The sequence below is a fragment of the Nannobrachium achirus genome (assembly GCF_963921795.1).
Source record: "Nannobrachium achirus genome assembly, chromosome: 20".
NCBI classification, from domain to species: Eukaryota; Metazoa; Chordata; class Actinopteri; order Myctophiformes; family Myctophidae; genus Nannobrachium; species Nannobrachium achirus.
Window position 1 is genome coordinate 27,111,800 of NC_137827.1, and position 20,064 is coordinate 27,131,863.

The 20,064-nt window shown below is 41.2% G+C and overlaps 3 protein-coding genes across 3 annotated transcripts; 2 read left to right on the forward strand and 1 right to left on the reverse strand.

Annotated features, from left to right (window-relative positions):
- The first annotated feature begins 405 nt into the window (after nucleotides 1-405).
- Nucleotides 406-6,731, forward strand: wars1 (tryptophanyl-tRNA synthetase 1). Its single transcript, XM_080750580.1, has 11 exons — nucleotides 406-465; nucleotides 956-1,076; nucleotides 1,205-1,418; nucleotides 2,003-2,111; nucleotides 2,286-2,405; nucleotides 2,520-2,702; nucleotides 3,227-3,327; nucleotides 3,551-3,663; nucleotides 4,317-4,490; nucleotides 4,702-4,842; nucleotides 6,271-6,731. Exons 2-11 carry the CDS (start codon nucleotides 963-965, stop codon nucleotides 6,421-6,423), a joined length of 1,422 nt encoding a protein of 473 aa, XP_080606706.1. The 5' UTR covers nucleotides 406-465; nucleotides 956-962; the 3' UTR covers nucleotides 6,424-6,731.
- A 3,850-nt stretch (nucleotides 6,732-10,581) lies between these two features.
- LOC308306045 (carboxypeptidase O-like) lies at nucleotides 10,582-15,974 on the reverse strand (the record flags this gene model as incomplete). The annotated part of the gene is made up of 9 exons (XM_080750946.1): nucleotides 10,582-10,862; nucleotides 11,147-11,231; nucleotides 11,368-11,570; nucleotides 12,527-12,620; nucleotides 13,499-13,615; nucleotides 13,777-13,890; nucleotides 14,027-14,128; nucleotides 14,438-14,477; nucleotides 15,907-15,974. The coding sequence occupies 9 exons, from the start codon at nucleotides 15,972-15,974 to the stop codon at nucleotides 10,582-10,584; spliced, it is 1,104 nt and encodes a 367-aa protein (XP_080607072.1).
- A 3,327-nt stretch (nucleotides 15,975-19,301) lies between these two features.
- On the forward strand, nucleotides 19,302-19,778 carry LOC308306046 (small ribosomal subunit protein bS16m-like; the record flags this gene model as incomplete). Its single annotated transcript, XM_080750947.1, has 1 exon — nucleotides 19,302-19,778. The coding sequence occupies exon 1, from the start codon at nucleotides 19,362-19,364 to the stop codon at nucleotides 19,776-19,778; it is 417 nt and encodes a 138-aa protein (XP_080607073.1). The 5' UTR covers nucleotides 19,302-19,361.
- Between the last annotated feature and the right edge of the window lie 286 nt (nucleotides 19,779-20,064).

A 20,064-nucleotide genomic window follows, 5' to 3' on the forward strand; every position in this document is an offset into this window, starting at 1 on the left:
TGAGAAATGAATGATGAACGACGAAAGCGTCAAAGCGAGTAGCGAACCAGATATTTTCAAAATAAAAGGAACGTTTCGTCTTGTTATCGTCTGTCCATTGGATAGACTGAGTAATGGTCCTGTGTCCATGCTTATGAATGACTTTTATTCTGAAAGGAACAGGTAAAGTCAGAATTTCCGGGTCCCCCAACTTGTATTATGCTATTCCATTCAGCGGACATAGTATTTGACTTTGGAAAAATAAATAAATAATAATCATATTTTCTTTTTTGAGAGGTGAAATAGTTAAATAAATAAATAATTGAGATGGGAGGACGACGAAGAATTTCCAGAGTCTCCACACTGTCGGAACTGTAGCGCGAACGTGCTGCTTGCCGGGGGAAGCATTTGACCAAAGCACCGCATCATCACGCAGGCTGATGCAAGCTGAATGAGTGAGCTGTCAACTAACTAAAGAATATAACGGTATGCTGACTAGAAACCTTCTTATTTAGATGCTTTGACTGTTCCCTTTGTTTGTTTTTATTGTATGTAACGTATGAAAGCTACTGTCAATCATAGACGACTTGCTTAACGGCTACTAGACGTTATGTTCAAGAAGTGTATGTTGTCACATATCACACACACAATGCGGTAAAGCTGGCAGCATTTAGTAGGCAATGACATTCCTGTACTTCAAGTTTCCTAAACAGTGCGTGGATAGCAGCGTAATAACAATACAATAAGAATAAACTATGATAGAAGATGGCTAGCTATATAATTTATGGCTTGTGTATGTTACCATATGGGGTCTCCCCAAGTCATCCCTTGAAAGCTGTCTATATTTATGAGGTGTATAAAATAAGAAATTGTTTAAAATAACATACTAACTTTAATGCTAGTTGTTGTTTTTAGACTTAGGGGGAGAAAATCAACAAAAAAAACTAACAAAATGTACTTGTTTTGTCTTGGTCAGTGTGAAGATGGCAGATGGTCAATGCGATGGTGCAGGGGGCTTGAGCCCAAGAGAAGTGTACGATAGAGTGACCGCACAAGGAGACCAAGTCAGAACCTTAAAAATAGACAAGGCTGATAAAGTAAGTATTTCATTCTGATTATATTGACAAAATCCAACAGCAGTTTTGTAAATCATGACATGTGCATGTTCCTCCAAGCATGTCTCAGCGTCTCACCTTTATTGACGGCAGAATGTTTTTGTTTACAGGCCGATGTCGATGCCGCCGTCCAAATTCTGTTAAAGTTAAAACTGGAATACAAACAGATAACGGGTCAAGACTACAAACCGGGATGTCCGCCCTCAGAGGATTCTGTTGTCCATGACAACGGGCCATCAGAAGATGGTGCTGATGGGGATACAGTTGACCCATGGAATGTGTCCACCACCAGTGCCAAGGGAGTGGACTATGACAAACTGATAGGTACTATGGACCAAAAGGATTGTTAATGCTGGATTGGGCTTCTACCAAAAGACTTGCAGGCATTACAGTGTGTATCTGTGTATATCAGGGGGGATTTCAAACGTTTTCTTGGCTCGGGTCACCCCTGTAAATAACCTTTTCATCCACGGCACCCCTGAATTACACTTGTTATTTTTTAGTATCTTATATCATATTACCACTACGTAAATATTCACATCTTTCCACCCGAGATACGGTATGTCACAGAGAAATGTCCATTTCCATCAGAACTGACTGAAAATAACTTAAAAAGAAGTTAAGAAGAACACATCAAGTACAGCGCATACCAGGTCTGTTTTACTAAGCAGTGGTTAAACATAGTAAATATTGTCAAATTATTCTGCGGAACCCCTGGACTGGCATCATGGCACGCATTTTGGGAAACCCTGGTGTATATACACAAAGTGTGTGTGTGTGTGTGTGTGTGTGTGTGTGTGTGTGTGTAGTACGCATGTTGTATGTATGTATTTTTGCTGCTGTACGTAGCATTATATAATTATTACATCTAATTACACTTTGTGATATCCTACTATATTTTTCCTTAGTCAGGTTTGGCAGCAGCAAAATAGAGAAGGACTTGGTGGACAGACTGGAGAAGGTGGCCGGCCAGAAAGCCCACCGCTTTCTGAGAAGAGAAATATTTTTCTCTCACAGGTCAGCAACAGAGCCAATACTCGTAAAGATTTCATCATTCTGACTTTGACCATGCATGAGTCCGTATTCTGGTGAATGGTTGTGCTTTACGTGTATTACAATATATTATTTGCAATATCTTCTGAATTGAAAGCGTAATGCACAGATCTCTGTTGTGGCTGTTTTGTCTGGCAGAGATATGCACCAGGTGCTGGATGCATACGAAAAGAACAAGTCCTTCTATCTGTACACCGGCAGAGGACCCTCATCAGGGTCCATGCATGTTGGACACCTCATCCCCTTCATCTTCACCAAGTGAGCCTTATCTCAAAGTTCATGAACCTTTATACAGAGATGTCGGAAACCAAGGTTATCTCTGTCAGCCAAATACTTTTGAGATAATGCAATCCCCCTTCTGCCTTGTTCTAGGTGGCTGCAGGATGTGTTCGACATCCCCCTGGTCATCCAACTGACGGACGATGAGAAATACTTGTGGAAGGACCTGACACTGGAGGAATGTCACCACTATGCAATGGAGAATGCTAAGGACATCATTGCCTGTGGCTTTGATGTCAACAAGACATTCATCTTCTCCGACCTTGATTATATGGGGTAAAGGCAAGCACTCAGTTGCTGCATGGCACATTGTGTGAATTGCTGTGTTGGGGCTTTTTGGTTAACCTTCTTACCAAAGAGCCCCCGCCCTTCTACCCAGACAGACAGGACATAAAGTAGCAGACCTGCCAAGTAGTGCCAACATGTACACATTTTGCATAGCATGCCTGCATTTTGACATTAAAGTACGATGTGTCCCTCTAAAGTTTACAAAATGACAAGCTGACGACGTGATGTTAAATGTGTTTATATCTCTGTCACACTCTCTCTCTCTGTACGGCACTGTGTGTGCTGTGGCAGCTGTTGTATGCAGTCCATAGATGCAGTCCCATTAGCAGGACGGATAGCAGCAGTAGGCAATAACGTGTTAAAGTGAAGCGGCATACGCCGCAATGTTTTCCCAATGTTGGCAGATCTGCACAAGACCCAAGTGTTATCCCTGCTCATGCATCCTTCTAATCTTTTTCACCCTTAATCAGTTTGCATGTCTGTTAATACCTCACTCATATTCTCCTTCACAGTTCGTCACCTGAATTTTACCGTAACGTGGTGAAGATCCAGAAACATGTCACTTTCAACCAGGTCAAAGGGATCTTTGGCTTCACGGAAAGTGACTGCATAGGTAATATCATGACCTGAGAAGAGATACTTTGTAGAGAGGAAGGAAGTGCATTTTTGATGCATCACAGTTAGTTCAGACAACCACATGTTAAATCAAAGACTGAAGTGTTACTTTATCTCATGTGTCATGTACTTGCTCTTTTATATTTGATAGGCTCTACCCATTGCTCTGTCTGTCTGTATGCGATCCTTAATGTTATCTATTATATAATTTCTCTATCCAGGAAAGATCAGCTTCCCAGCCATCCAGGCAGCTCCATCCTTCAGTAGCTCTTTCCCTCATATCTTCAAAGGCAGAAAGGATGTTCAGTGTCTTATCCCTTGTGCCATAGACCAGGTCAGTCATTCAATCCATTAATATACAGCACATTAACCACTTAAACCCTATATAATTCATTGAGGGTCTATAATTGTCCCCCTTCTTTTCTCATTCTACACCAAATGAAATTAGCAGGATACTATCTAAGCTTGTAGTGCCGCTATCGCAGAATGTTTGCCTATTTTCACAGAATGTTTGCATATTCTTCTGACATCATTCTTCTGTGATGTAAATTTAGCCAAAGGAAAATGTTCATCTTCTTCCCTGAGCAGTAAAGAACGGAATATGATTTTAACAAATCAAAGCATTACACTAGTAGTATAAAATATCACATGTACATATACATAATACACAAATGATATCTCCACAAAATCCTGTAACCCGTAATCCCTCATTTAGATCCACTAGTGCAATGACCGTTTGGGGCCACCCATTTGGAACACGTGACATTTCGGAGCAGGACAGTTGTGGAGAAATGCACTGATTCAATAAATTTCACACTCCACTTCCTTCTTTCCTCCTCATCTATACACCCACAAATTGTGAAGTTGATCTGATGAACGGTTCTCAAGATCTGCAAAAGACTGATTCCTGGAATGTACACAGACGTATTTTATACCTGATAAAGTTAAAGGTTAAACTTGAAACAACCTGTCTTTCCATGTTTCCAGGACCCCTACTTCAGAATGACCCGTGATGTAGCCCCCAGGATCGGCTATATAAAGCCAGCCTTGCTGCACTCCACCTTCTTCCCTGCCCTGCAGGGGGCTCAGACAAAGATGAGCGCCAGTGACGCTAACTCCTCCATTTTCCTCACTGACACACCCAAGCAGATCAAGAACAAGGTGATTGATGCATGCTTTCACGGGAGATGTTTATTGAATCTGGCCATTTTGAATTTAGTCATTTTCAACTTAAAGCATGTATTTGTACATGAATGAAAATTAAACAAACAATGGGGATGAACAATGCCTAAAATACAGTATATTGCTACTTCAACAGTTGGTTAGCATTTCTAACTGAATAATGACCTGGCTATGTTGCTTTGGCTCATAGATAAACAAGCATGCGTTCTCCGGAGGGAAGGACACGTTGGAGGAACACAGGAAGCATGGTGGTAACCCAGATGTAGATGTGTCCTTCATGTACCTGACCTTCTTCCTGGAAGACGATGAACAGCTGGAGAAGATCAGACAGGTGAGAAAAAGGAGACTAAGTAACTGACACACTGCAAGCGTCACATACACTCATTATCAAATGTCTCTATTTTGGAGTGTCAATGCTCAGCCCAGAAGAGAGAGAAAGTAGAGAGAGGAGAAGAGAAGAGAGTGAAGGAACAGGGCAGACAACCAGCATGTGTGTGTTTGTGTGCGCATACGTACCTCGTTTAATTTGGGTTAGTATGATGCTGTTAAAAGCCTGTAATTGTGACCGTAGGTCGCAAGTTTACTATGAAAACCGGCACATCTTGTCCGCTATCTCTGTCTGTAGGTCACGCCTGACACTGTGGTTCCCCTGACACATAACTGTGACATCACAGGTGACATCACCTATGTAAAAGTCCATATGGGTATTCCCCAGAATCCCTTTTATGCCCATATATGAAGATCCCTGATGTCATCGATGTACATCACTGGCCAGAAGGCCAAGCCATGGCCCATATCTGTGTGGTTGGTTCAGATAGGGATCTCCATGTATGGGCATAAAAGGGATTGTATGTTGTGTCATGGGAACCACTTTAACAGCTTCCCTTTTATCCCCATATATGGAGATCCCTGATGTCATGGTTCAGACAGGGATCTCCATGTATGGGCATAGAAGGGATGCATACAGCACATGGATCTCCATATATGGGTACCAGGGGTCTCCATATATGGGTAACTGGTTCGATATACATCACTGGCCAGATGGCCAAGAATTGGCGAGACCTTTAGGGCGAGGTCCCATGTCACCCTGAGGCGTCTTACTAGTATATTTATATGCAATTACACACAGAAGAGATGAGTTCTACAGTTTATTTTCGGACTGCTTTGCCAGAGTGTGGAAGACGTTAAGCAACAGGTAGCAAGGAGGGATAATACAGACGGCAGGTACTGAGGTTCAATGCAGAACGGGAAGCAACAATTACAGTACACTAGCACTTACCCGTTCAAAGATATGAGCATGAAATGATGTGCAGTGTGTGGGTTATGGGATGTGCACTGTGCACACAGTATATGAGGGATGTAAAGTAACTTTAACTGGTGCTTGCATGATAATATGTAGGAGCATCAATGTAAGAAATACCCGTTTCGTTTAATGGCTATAGAGATACTGTGTACCGATCTGCATGATTTTTGGACGATTTCAGATCAATTGCTCCAACCACTGAGGAGAAACGCTGTGACAGACACTCACTCAGACAGACAGACATTCGGAAAATTATATGTTTGATAACACAGCCGAATATAGAGAAACATTTGATGCTTTCAATGTGAATACGCATCAGGAACACTCACATCAATGGTGCTTTCGTTGTGTCCGAGCCTTAATACTTCTTTTACATACAGTATTTAAGTACAGTACTTGTGCTTTCATAATTCATTTCCCTATAACCTTCCTGTCTGTCTCCCCGCTTTCCCATAGGACTATACCAGTGGAGCTCTGCTAACAGGGGAGTTGAAAAAACTTTTGATTGACACACTTCAGCCAATGATTACCGAACACCAACAGAGAAGGAAAGAAGTGACAGATGACATGGTCAAGCAGTTCATGACCCCCAGGCCGCTGAACTTCTAGCCTGTTACAGAATTTGGACTGTTAAGTTTTATCTTCTGGTCAGTAGCAATGACAATAACAATGTGAATCCTGTGACAATGTTTAATATGGATGAAATTCCAAGAATTAGCTTGTGATCTGGGAAAAGAAATCTAATCAAATTCGACAAATAAATCCATTTTATGTGCTTACAGTACATACAGCTAATCATCACACAAATGTACATGCCACTTGTTGCCAGAAACATTAATTCATGTGTCAAATTAAATTGACTGTAAATGTTTCCATAAATTGTTCTTATTCCAGTTTATGCTCAGACCAATACACTATCTAGCTCTCCAATTAATACATATATATATACTGTAACTATTATCTTGTGATCTTCTTTGTGGTCTTCTTTATGCTATAAACTGCAGGCATGTACTTGTTCATAGTTAATTTTACTTTCTACATTGCACAAGCTTAACAAGAGACTGTGATAAATTGTAAATTATTAATTATCCCTAGCCATTCTGATTTTCCCCCACTACTAAATGGGTGACATTGGATCATCTGCATCAACAACTTGTGAAGTCCAAAAGGAAACCTGGGCTGGGTGGAATAAGGTGATAAGAGACCCCTAGCAACCCAATCATTATTGCAAACGTAGGTCGCAGTATCGGACCGGTCAAAGCTTGACCGTATTCGTCCACCGGTAACACCGGACACTGTGGTTCCCCTGAAACATCACTGTGACATCAGAGCAGGGATCTCCATATATGGGCATAAACAGGTGACATCACAGTGGTGTGGCTGGTTCAGACAGGGATCTCCATGTATGGGCATAAAATGGATTGTATGTTGTGATGTCATGGGAACACTCTAAACAGAATCCCTTTTATGCCCATATGGGCATAAGAGGGATTGTACGGTATGTATTATGTCAGATGTGATAGACGTCATAGGATTTTCACATAACGAATAACCGAGTAAGCATGTTTGGGGTCTCACAGCATATCTCCATATACAGTACATGGATCTCCATATATGGGTAACTGGTCCGATATAAATCACTGGACAGACGGCCAAGACATGGCGCGCGCCCTGAGGCGTCCTACTTGTTATAGTTGTTCTTCCGAAACAGTAGCATGCATCAAACAAATATTCCATAAATATGAGCTACAATATGGGTGAGTATCACTGTTTGGGTCTGCCTTTCATGTGTTAAACTTACACATTTTATCAAGGGTCAAATTATTCTGGGTCCATTGAGGATGACAACAGGACAGAAATATCCAATTCTAGACTGAAATGAATTAACATTCTAGACAAATTCTGTTTTCTATACAGTTGTCTTGGTGTTCAGTTATTGCCAAAGTATTCAGTATTTACTTAGTCTATAGGGCATCGCAGTTTAAGTCCCGGCCGTCCTCACTCCGGTCCCGTAGGTTTTCCCTATGTATTTCATCCATAGACATTTCAGAAAAGTATTTATTTAAACGTCTTTTAAGCCTCGGACAAAGCCACCCCGGCTTGAGAGGAATCATGACAATAAACACTATTTTTTTCATACAACTATTAATTGGAAAGCTGAAAAAAGACGAGGGTACAACACAGTGTACATCATTTTTCACACACAATGGCAAAGCATCCACTTATATGAAAGGAGGACTTTCAACTTTTCTTATTTTCAACTTCTCTTGATTTATTACACTGCCAGGTTGAATGCTTGATTCTGATTGGTCAATCGCTGAAATCAGTGGTGTGATATTTCTTGATAACAGACCGCCCAGCTCTATAACCAATGCCTAATCAAAGGCTCAGAGCACCTGCTCTACTGCGTGGATTTTGTGCCGTATCCAACATGAAAGCCATGTAAACAAACAGTGTCATTTACAACTAAACGTTGCTCTCAAGAATGTTTAGGGAAATAAATGATGCAGTAACAGAAAATGGATTCTATTTGATCAACTTAGTTTAGTTTTTACCTTTGTCAAATTATTAATTCATTTATTAAGTAGCTGTGTAATAAGCAGGATAACGTCTGGCTCAGCGGTCATTATCGAGAAATAAAATCCAGACAGGCTGATAACCACCGACACGATCGATAGCTGATGGGCAAAGAAACTCTTGCCAAATCTGGCTGTTCTGCATCGGAAGCTCGTTATAAGATGCCGCAATTCCACTCTGCATCCTACCAATGACATCACTGCTTCCAAACTAATTGAAATTTCTCTTCCTGGAAAGTTAGGATGTCATCATTACATTCCCATACATGGGCTTGCCCCCTTTTGTGCCCATATATGGAGCTAATCTATTTGTTTGATTCTCATGCCATGACGACACATTTTAGTTAGACTACACACTCCATATTTGGGAGTAGCTGCGTTGGGAACTCCCTTAAAGGAGTGGCGACACCGGCCGAAAATTAACATTACTAGAAAATCGCGGACGCTAACGCGGCCGCTCATATCTAGAAATCGCGCCCTAACGGGCGCTCACATTTGATCAGAGACATAGTCATTGAAGACACAGCAGTGTTTCTGGCAATATCAGCAAAAAGACAAATGAACAGACAGACAGTTGTTACTTTGCTCTCTCTCTCGCTCTCTCTCTCTCGTGGTGCCCCCTCTTCTGTTACTTTATCGTTTGAGAGAGAGAAATGTATATCTGTGCACAAACACGTAACGTTACGGAGCTGCTGTGCGACGTGTATCTTGGGAATTTGGAAAGATAATCTACTGTCCCGTACTGGGAAAGATCATAATGTCTGCACTACACTGTTCCTGCCACCAGGGGACACAGTAGGCCTACTACACTCATCAGTACACTGCACCGCGTGGAACTATTTGTAAGTCTGTGTTTCGGCCGGAAGGTTTATAATGGACGTACTATGATGTAATTCGCGTCATAGCATTAAATTATTGTTTTGTTTAATTGTACATCGTGCAAGTACAATACGTTCAGGGAAAGCAGCTAGGAATGTAGGGGGGAAATGCAGCGATGTATGTGTGAAAAGAGGAATCTGTAGAAGCAGTGGTGTGAGAGTCTATGAATGACATGCTTAAACAACACCAGGAGCTGGCCTGTCTATTATAGTAGAAAGATGATACAGTAGGTCACGTGGTGTTTCTTCAAACAGTCTGAAAGGGAGGCGGGGCCGTATCAGTTAGTAGTGAATGTATACTTCGTCCGTCGTGCGGTGCCGCGCAATGTATACTTCGTACGTCGTGCGGTGCCGCGCACAATGTGATGGCTTTGTTGTTAGCGTGTAGCCCGGCTAACGCTGCACCTCACGGCTATTTGCGAGCATAGATGTTTGCGAGAGCTATACAGACACACACACACACACGCGCGCTAAAGCACACACACACAGGCTACACACACACACAGAGTGTATGAGCCACGGAGCACGGACCTCAGTCCGGCCGGTGAGACAGCAGGACATGGCTTGCTCCGGTCGGTCTACTCTGGTGCTCCAGTCAGGTTAGGGAAAGAGACAGCAGGGTATGGCCGACAAAACCGTCTCATAGACGGTGTACCCTCGTACACCTTTTTTGACACCTTTTTTTGAAGAAGACATGTACTTTTTTATCGGTCTAACCATTGATTTTATAGCGAATGCTATATAATTTTTACCCCTAGAACTGATAGTTTTAAAGTTGGTTTAGAAAGTCGGAAACACACCTCGGTCAGCTTTTTTTGGGGCAGTTTCAAAAGATAATGATATGGATACTCGACTCCGCGAGTCTCCGCCCCTCCCCCCATATTAGCCCAATCAAATTAGTGTATTGCCGTTACTGTACAGAAACTACTACTTTCAGTACAGTAACTACAATAAATTAATTTGATTGGGTAATTTAACATGGGGGTACATGACATCATTAAAAAAAATTGGCTAATTTGATAGCCATAATTAGCTGTTTTGGCCGTGTCACGCCCCCTTTAAGCCAATTTTAATATAACAATAAAATGTTGTCAACCAATCATCAACGACGATACACGAAAGAAGAAGAATTAAAAAATCACTCCCCTAAACAAAACAAAACAAATTAAACAAATAATATTTGACAGTACAACTACCCAGGCCCCTATTACGTAACATTTAGCCTATCCAGACCTAAAGATCAACGAACAAACAAACAATGCTGGTGAGTGCACAGAAGGGGTTTGCGTCAACGCAACAACGTCACGCCGCTCTCACAGCGCCGTGGCGCCGGTGAACCCTGCCGCCAACAATGTGGTCCACAGCGTGGCGGTGGCAGTGAGGACTGCACCGGACTGAGGAGTGAAGGTCTTGTAGTGCACGTGCTGGATGATGTGCAAGGCTCCAGCATACGCCTCCTCACACGCAGGCTTGATCTGTTCCTCTGGCAGCTCGAAGCCGTGCTGGCCCCTGCGCTGGCCCCGGAGCTCGAACGCAAAGGTGAAGGGGATCCCCACTTGGCGAGCCCAGTCCATTGAAGAGCCAGAATTCGTGTCTGCAGAGAAAGATGAGGAACTTGTCATGCAGTGTACTGAAGGTGAAAATTGTGTGTTTTATGAAGTGATTTAAAAGAGAACACTGAACTTGCTAGCCTGGTCATTTCAAAGCCCAGGGAACCCTGGTGGCAAAGGCTCAATTGCCTTTTAGATGATTTTTGTGTAGGTCTGCTGTAGCCTGATAAATCAGTCCGCACATTACCACCCCCTGTGTGGTGTGTGAAGAGTCTGACGCTTGCAGTCAGGCTAGGTCTGCTGCTGCTAGTGGTCTGCTCCTACTTACTTATCAGGTCTTGAGTACTTCCCACAGTGTAGTTCATCCCATGAACCTCCTTTATGGCATCTGCTGCAGCCAGACCCACCTCCATCTGAGAAACCAAACAATAGTGGGTCATGTACACACAGACAAGGTTGAAAATGGAAGTGTCTGTTTTTGTGTAAGCTCAGTTTTCATGATAATATTTTGTCTTTATTCATGAACAATATGGTTATCCTATAGACTACCAGCTCATTGTAGTTGGGGGCAGTGACATTGGGATGCCCGTAGGGGAGCAGAATCATCTGTCCGTAGGCATGGATGGTCAGGAAACACAGGGCGTTGTCCTTCATTCTCCCAACAAAGTCGGTGACGGCCCAAGCCTCAGGTTCAGACAGGGCGTTGGGGCCACAGTAATTCTGTTTACAGCAGTTATGTGACACCCCAAAGGCTGTGGAGTATGGGTGCAATAGTTAATCAAACTGATTTGTATACATTTATACATTGAGTATAAAAATCAATTTGGTGCTAGCCATGTGGTACAGTGTTGCCATGGGAACAATTTACAATTGTGTTGGATCTCAGACAGTAAAACAAATTTAGCTGGTTAAAGTGGGGAGTCTAGGGACTGAATGGGGGACCTTGGTCTCTTGTTTGATGTTGTTGGACCTCGCAGTAGTAAGAAACATAAGTAGCATATCAATAATCTAGAGAGATGTACTAGATAAAGGGGAGACTGAGGAACGTTTCCTTATCCAGACTATTATAGCCTGTGCTAATATTTGGCTCTTGTTATTTGACATATAAATAATATTGGAAAGCGTATCCTTTGGCCTATCAGCTGATACTAGTGTTAGCTGTCTGAATAGTCAGTCCAAAGTGGGACAGTTTTATTATCCATGTTAACAGCAGCACACAAGTAATACAAAAGAATGAAAAATAATGTAATTAAGTGTGTGCACATCCTCTGTGCACTTAGATATCCGGGCTCAGGCAGATCAATTTGTTAGATCTGCCTGAACCAAACAAGATCCAGCACATCACAAATTTGGACCGCTGCATATTTTGTCAGATCAACCAATCTTAATTTCAGACTCTAATAGGTCCATATAAAAAACAATACTGCATCATTATATGCCAAGCGCAACATATTATATTTACTTTTACTATCCACAAGTTTCCTGTGTCCCATGCCATGAGCCCTTGTGTTAAAAGGTGGGCACCACTTCCTGTTCCTCTACTGTAGCTGTTTCATTCTGACTGGTTGCTGTTGAATCAGCTGTGTGGAGGAAGTGAAGCCCACATTAACACAACCCCTTTTCCCCAGTAAACTCCTTGGGAAACTTGTGGATAGCTGCACCACAAGACCCACCGATATATCCCATAGATTTATAGAAGAACACTCACTCCCCCAGTTGGAATCGAAGTTGCGGTTGAGGTCAGTGCCGAAACAGTCACAGTCCTCAGGTCCTGGTGATCTGGACTTCCTCCACAATCGAGTCTGCAGAAATCAAATGGTTTAATCGATTAGTCCCAGTCATTCTATCAATCAATCAATTCATAAATTAAATCGGTTTTCCCACTCATACATTCTATTATACCTTAGGCTTATTTTACGTTTTCAAAATTTGAATATTGCCGAGTTGTCAATATAGGCATTCTTGATTGATACCTACTAATTAGCCACCCGCTCATTGTAATCCCACTGCTGGCCCAGGAAAGGCATTTCTTCAATTCATCAACTGATTTTATTTGGAGCATTTCTTTAAGATACGTTTTTGGGCTTTGATAGGACAGTAGACTGACTGTTGGTCGGGATCGGGAATTGAACCAGCAACTAGGCCTAAGTGGTATGTGCCTGGACCGGCAGGCCAGCAGGTGCCCCTTATTGGGATCATTTTAATACGCTAGTATTAACAGTTGACATTAACAGTTTTTTATAATTTCAGGCTGAAAGTAAAACATAAACTTGAGATATCTGCCATAACAATGGAAACATGGATGGAATTCATAAAGGTATAATGTTAAGTCATGCTGACACTTATTATTCAAGTACATCTCTAAACCAGGGGTTTCAACAGGTGGTCTGTGTAACACTGGTGGTCCCTGACCATTTAACAGTGCATTAATGAATGACCTGGTGACTTACAGTATGATGATGTGTCAATGTTGTCAGTTACTGGGAGGTTGGAGGGTAAGAAATTCCACAGAATAAGGATGTCTCAATCTAGCCTAGTAAATGACCAACTTCCGTAATCCAGAAGAGGGTGGGTACGAGGCTAGTCTCAATCAGGATTGATCACTGAATGATTCATTCGGGCATCAAGACTAATGTTTCCATAACTGCACCTCCTGTAAACATCAGACATTGTTACTCACTCTCTTATCCTTCCAGGAGTAGATGTATCCATCCACATTCAGCACAGGGGTCACATAGAAGTCCACGTTCTTCATCATCTCACTCATCTTTGGGTCTATTTTGTATGCCTGGAGGATCTGATGGTGGACAAATTGAACATATACTTTTGAACACAAATTAAACGCACACATTCTCCTCCTTTCACAGTTTATTTACACACACACACACACACACACACACACACACACACACACACACACACACACACACACACACCATACCTCTACACACACCATACCTCTCTGACAAAGTACTGACAGAACGCTGGGGCGATCCATTCTCTAGCGTGGATTCCACAGTCCACCCAGATAGCTTTCTTTCTTTCTTTTGTCTCTCCAGTGCTCTTGCCAATCTAAAGAACAGATTTGAGGAACTCATTGCTACTCACACATGCACCCACATAGTCAATAACTTAAATGCAAAGTGGGAACTAATAATCTGTGTAATAATGTTGTTGTGTGCAATAAATAATGTGGTAGGTTTATTACCTTGAGAAGGCTAATTGTTCTGTTTTCATAGGTCTTGCCGTAAGCCACTTTGGACACAAGTGAAGGGTATTCCGTGACAATCTGCTCCATCCAAGAGGTGATCTGTGGGGAAGAGCATAGTAGCAAATAATACTTTATGGTAAAAGCTTGTTATATGACTGTGATGTTGGCGATTCAACTAAGCAACGGTTTTAAAAAGGCCAAACCCAATTGCTACACATAAACGATATAGGGAGTACACCGTCTCTTTCAGTTGAATCGATAGTGTGTTGACCACTTCGTCGAAACTCTCCCACTTCAGTAGAAGGTTTAGGTTTTATTGTTCAATTAAGGACTGGCTCATGCATGTGTATGTATGTGCATCCCCGGTGCTTTCAAGTAGGCCTACACAGTGAGTTTGTATTCACTTACCTCTATCATTGGATGGTATTTGTAGTAGTCATATTTCACTCTGTTAGACAAACACATACACACAAACCAAATAAACACAGTACAGGATGTCATACAGACACAAAGTGTTACGGTATTTTCTACCTATACAGGTAGAAAGAAAACAAACTGAGGTAAATGGCAGTGCTCAGGCCTTCTGAACGAATAAACAAACTATGTTTGTTCATTAGTGAATAATGAGGAATACTTATTTGCAACTTTAGGAATAGAGTTACAATAATGTCTATAAACTATTAGTCTTGTGTAGACGGACAACTATTCCACAATCTCCGGATGCTATATAGAGTCTGGAACTGAAATCCGAGGCAGGAAACTGGCATCTGTTTGTCATTTCGGTTCGTGGAAATATATTTTAAAATATCTTTACATTTTTTTTGTATTTCCATTTCTGCTAAGCTATATGCTTAGATTCTTTTCATCATTTAAGAAACATTTTTCACAACAGTAATGATGAAACTGAACTGGCGAGGAGGCTTCACAGTCTGGCCACGAGAGACTAATAAACTATTGACATGGGCTCAACAAATACATGTATTAAACTTTAAACCATCATTTGTTACTCCCTTCTTAAGCATGTATTCATTTGTGTTTAGATCTCTTTATGAAAGGCCAGATATGTGAGATATGTGTGTAGTAGGTGGCTGGCGGACTAAAGAAGAAGCCTTTTCCAGTACTGATGATTTTAGAATAGTAGGAGTTGGAAATGGTTTACTTGTACCGAAAGTTATTAATCTTATCTTAATGTTATTAAACTATCAACATAAACTTAGAAGCACTATGTCACTTTTCTTTTTAAGAATAAATGTGATTTTGTGTAATCTGTATGGTAGAGTAGGCCTACTGGTATGTTAATAATAATAATAACTTACAATTGGGATAGTTATATCTTGTCTCTCAGATCTTCTACTGAGACATTTCGATTGTTCATGTCACAGGATCAGACATGAATTTTGACCTGATGGTCGAGATTCAATTTATCCCGAGCAAGCAGGTAGGCTCCATTAGCTCAATGGTAAAAATGTCAGCACTTGCGTAGGAAACCGGGTTCAAATCCAAGGTAGAAGAGGAAAGTTACATAGTTGCAGCCTTAACAAATCACTGATAAGTAGTGTACAAATAGTTCATGAGCTATTAACTATTTTTTGGTATTATGAGCCCTATTTTCGTCCATGCTAATCCCTAAACCCCTAAACTTCTTTGCCTTTTTTTTTACTATTTTGAAAAACATTTTTAAATGGTTCAAATAGCTGATCTACAAGGACACAACATGTTTATGTAAATTGGCTAATTGATGTATTTAAAATGTTTTTCTTAATAGTAATAAAATGTAAAGAGGTTTAAGGGTTTAGAGTTTAGCTTGGCAAAAATAGGGCCCTATATTATATTTATATTAATTGTTACCCTCCTTGTTATCTCCACTCCAGACTCACCGGTCCTCTGTCGTTGTACCAATCCAGCATAGCAGCATCAGAAACGCAAAACCAACGTATGGCACCATGGCATCTAGTTGAGAAATACCTGACTTCTCTTTTCTTTTTTTATATATATCTTTGAGACTTTGTCTCTGAGCCCACCTCTCCTCCGTAAGCAGTCTAGATTTGACCAATGGTATAATATTGCAATACATCAGAATCTGGTTCCACCAATTAAATCGTACTTGAATCCCGATGAATCATTTCCCAATAAAACAGATCTCATGACTTCACAGATATATAAACGTTCGGTTTCTTTATTACTTATGCAGTAGATTAGAGTTTATCATGATTGATTATGTATGACGTTATAGAGTAGATCATGTATTCATTGATTATATTAATATCTAGGTCTGTACAGTATGATGATACTAATACTTGATAGTTAGGAGTCGAGAGGTCTTCAGAAGGCCTCAGTAACTATTGTTTTGATAAAGCCTATCTTGTTATGGTACAGCTTGTTCCAGAGGCCTTGAAGCCACAGTATAACTCTAGTGTTTGACCATTCTTCTGGGCAGAACTCTTTTACCACTGTCCAGAGTGTTAATTGTACTTCTGTCCATGATATCATGTTATATAAACTTGACCACACCACCACCTAATATAATTGTCTTGTCTCCTCATTTTCTCATGATTATTGATTGATCTGAATTCCACCACACTTATTATTACTACTAATTTAGACGGATGTTGGGGAATTCTGAGTAATCAGTAATCAATGACGCAATTAGGAGACCAGACAATATTCTTTATCTAGGTGGTGATGTTTAGCTTTATGTACATTATATCATGGTGAGAATTACAATAACACTCATATCAGTGAGTAGTTCGGCCAGGAGGCACAAGTCAAAGATCACAGTTATACTGTCGCTGCTTCAAGGACGAGCTGAACCATAACAATAGCTATCAGGCCTACTGGAGACATCTCTAAGCCCACCGCTCCTCCGTAGCAGTCTAGATTTGACCAATGGTATTACTATTGCAATACATCAGAATCTGGTTCCACCAATTACATCATACCGAGTACATTTCAGTACCTTGAACACATTGTTTCAAAATGTTCATCATTTCCCGTAATGAGTTTCAGTTTGAGTACTTGCAGGAAGTGCACAGATTTCCTGCAAATCCATTCACAGTTTATTTACACACACGCACATGCACACGCACACACACACACACACACACACACACACACACACACACACAAATGGACGGACATGGAAACACTTTCTGACTGACCTCTGGTGAGATTGTGGGGTCATTGACCTCAGATTAGCATTTTCCCATTATTCTCCATTATGCTGCTCTTTTCTATAAACACCAAATCTTTACCAAAAATAGACGATCTACAAGCTTACATCTGCAGCACGACACGTTGTGAGCTTGTAGATGGGCTATTTTTTGGCTTATTCCCCCCCAGAATTTGCATAGGTTGGGATTAATGTGGTTATTTGTAATGATGTTTTCATGTGGTGCACTCATGTTCTCATATTGCTGAATAATGTGGAATTCATATTTTAAATTGCACGTGCATATTTCATGTTGAGTGTACATTCCTTGATCTGTCCTTAGTCAAAGAAGAAAGTCAAAGAACTACACTTGCTTGATGCGTTTGTGTGTATGCGCTCTGCCTGATTAGTGTTCTAGATGACAATCTCCTCTGACCGTTCATAAATGAGCTGATGTCAAAGCACTGATGTAAAAACAAGAGAGAGGAAATGTATATAGTAGAGAGAGAGACTTTGTTTAATGGAATTTCCATTGAAGCATTCAAAATCAAAGTTGGTACAATACAGACACGTCCTCCAGTGCAATCCATCACATACAACATTTGCAATAAACAGATTGAATTATCACCCAAAACACAGACAGAGAATAAAGGTAAATACAAAATAAAAATATAGTGGGGAAAAAGAAAACGTCAGTCAAATAGTACATATCCATGACTCCTCTATAAACCGCATAACAGCACAACACTCTCCATCAGACCTCATGTATCCTCAGATTGAAATTGAAAGAATGGACCCCATACCTACCTTATTGGAGGAGCCACTTATCTAATCTTTTCCACTAAGACAGTGCAAGATGTCTCTTATCCCGTGAGTGTGAGAGGGGGAAGTACTGTAGGTGATTTGCAATTAATCAAAATGAGTCTCCTACGCAAAAGAGTGACAAAGACAAAACATCCTTTTCCAATTTGGAGTGCGAGGGCAATGAGTGGAAAACCCCAAACAATAGTTGTTTATAGAAGGGCAAAGCCAGATATATGAATGAGGTCTGCTGGAGATTGTTGACATCTATCACAATCAGGAGATAAATTATCATAAATTCTAGACGTCCAAACCTATTGACCAAGAGCATGTCTTGCACAAATAGAGGACCCATGTACTCGTTGCAAAATTTCATCCCAAACCCCCTCAGTTATCTCTTCCCCTAAGTCCCAACAGGCTTTTATAGAGTTTAAGGATTGAGCATGTATACAACAAATAGAGGTGATGATAATTATCAATGTTATGACCAAGTCAAGGCCACAACATTATTAACTCCATATTTGGATGTAGTTGATCAACACTTGGATAGGTTAGTTAGATATGTCTGATAGCTCCATATATGGAATACCAATATTCAGTAGTTAACTATGGTGATGTCAAGGGATGTGAAAGCCTTCGTTACATTTTTTTTACAGGGCCATATATTAAGGCCTGTCCATACACTCTCTCCAAAACAGAACTTTTCGTCGGAGAGTTCCGACTTTCCGACATGCAGCTTTCCGAACTCTAATTCAGGATAATGCTTTTCAGAACTTCCGAGTGACTTCATTTTGTAGTTGAACGGAACCTTACCAACAAAGTTGGACAGGCATTTACTGTCACTCGGTAATACGGCAGGTGACATCACAACACGTCAGAAATGAGTTCTGTATTTAAACCTCTGTTTTACAGAAGCAGTCAGACCATTATCTTATCATCAAAGCTGCCTCTTTGCACTGAACAACAGAGAGTGGGGAGAACATTTTGTTGCATCTTTTTACACCACACCTGTCACAGACAAATTAGGTGTTTGCTGCTCACTATGCATGGACATTGTGATATTGGAGTAACACGTTTTGGCAACTTATATAAATACATTATATATAGATAGATAGAAAGAAAATCTACAGATACGTAATAGCTTCCTCCAGTGGTCGCCCTGCTATTCCTATCCTATTCAACTTTCAAGGGATGTTAAGTAAATTTTTATAAATATATTACTGTGTAAACATGGCTGCGTCCTGAAGAAAGTCACATTATTGATAGACGTCGCTAAGAATTTTGTCTAAAGTGTTTACCAGATACAAAAGCATACAGTATATATAACTACCAAGCTGTAACAGAAGACGTATTTGAGCTTCACAGGATAATTCAACAAGCAACATGGTGCATCTTTCATCCATCCTCCTAAAGAAGTACCATGGGGGGTATGTTGTCATCAGGCTGGCTCTTGCTGGCCATCAGCAGGCCAACAGGCCCTTCTATAGAATCGTGGCAGCGTACAACAAGCGGGCACGAGACGGCAAATACATAGAGCAACTGGGTACCTACGACCCCCTCCCCAACATCTACAATGAGAAGCTCGTCAGCTTCAACTATGACAGAATCAAGTACTGGATGGGATGTGGGGCGCACACAACTAAGCCAGTGGCAAAACTCCTAGGATTGGCTGGGTTCTTCCCTCTGCATCCCACGACTGTGACAGAGGCAGAGCGTCAGCGTGCAGCACAGCAAGCAGCAATGGTGACAGAAACAGAGGAAGGACTGGAGGATGGAGAAAAGCAGTGTAACTCCCTTTAAGCACGCACAGACACAGTTTCCTTGCACTGATTTAATGAAGGCTTGGTCCTCCAATTCCACAGTGAAAACTAAATAAATAATAATACAGGGGGGCAGATGTGGGAGCTGTTAACACTGCTCAAAAAAGGTGACACGTCGATCAGCTTGTTGGTACCCTCCATTGCCAAGGTTATTGTGTGGGTGATGTAGGCTCGCTCTCTACCCCTACCCCTCTCACTCTCCCTCCCCACACTCTCTGTCTTTCTCTGTATCTTTGTCTCTCTTTCTTGTTTTCTAGCCTAACGTC

Excerpts from the sequence above, each read along its gene's own strand:
- wars1 (XM_080750580.1), top strand. The coding sequence starts at position 963 with ATGGCAGATGGTCAATGCGATGGTGCAGGGGGCTTGAGCCCAAGAGAA. Across the intron at positions 2,112-2,285 it reads GAAATATTTTTCTCTCACAG|AGATATGCACCAGGTGCTGG; the intron begins GTCAGCAACAGA and ends TTTGTCTGGCAG. Across the intron at positions 2,406-2,519 it reads ATCCCCTTCATCTTCACCAA|GTGGCTGCAGGATGTGTTCG; the intron begins GTGAGCCTTATC and ends GCCTTGTTCTAG.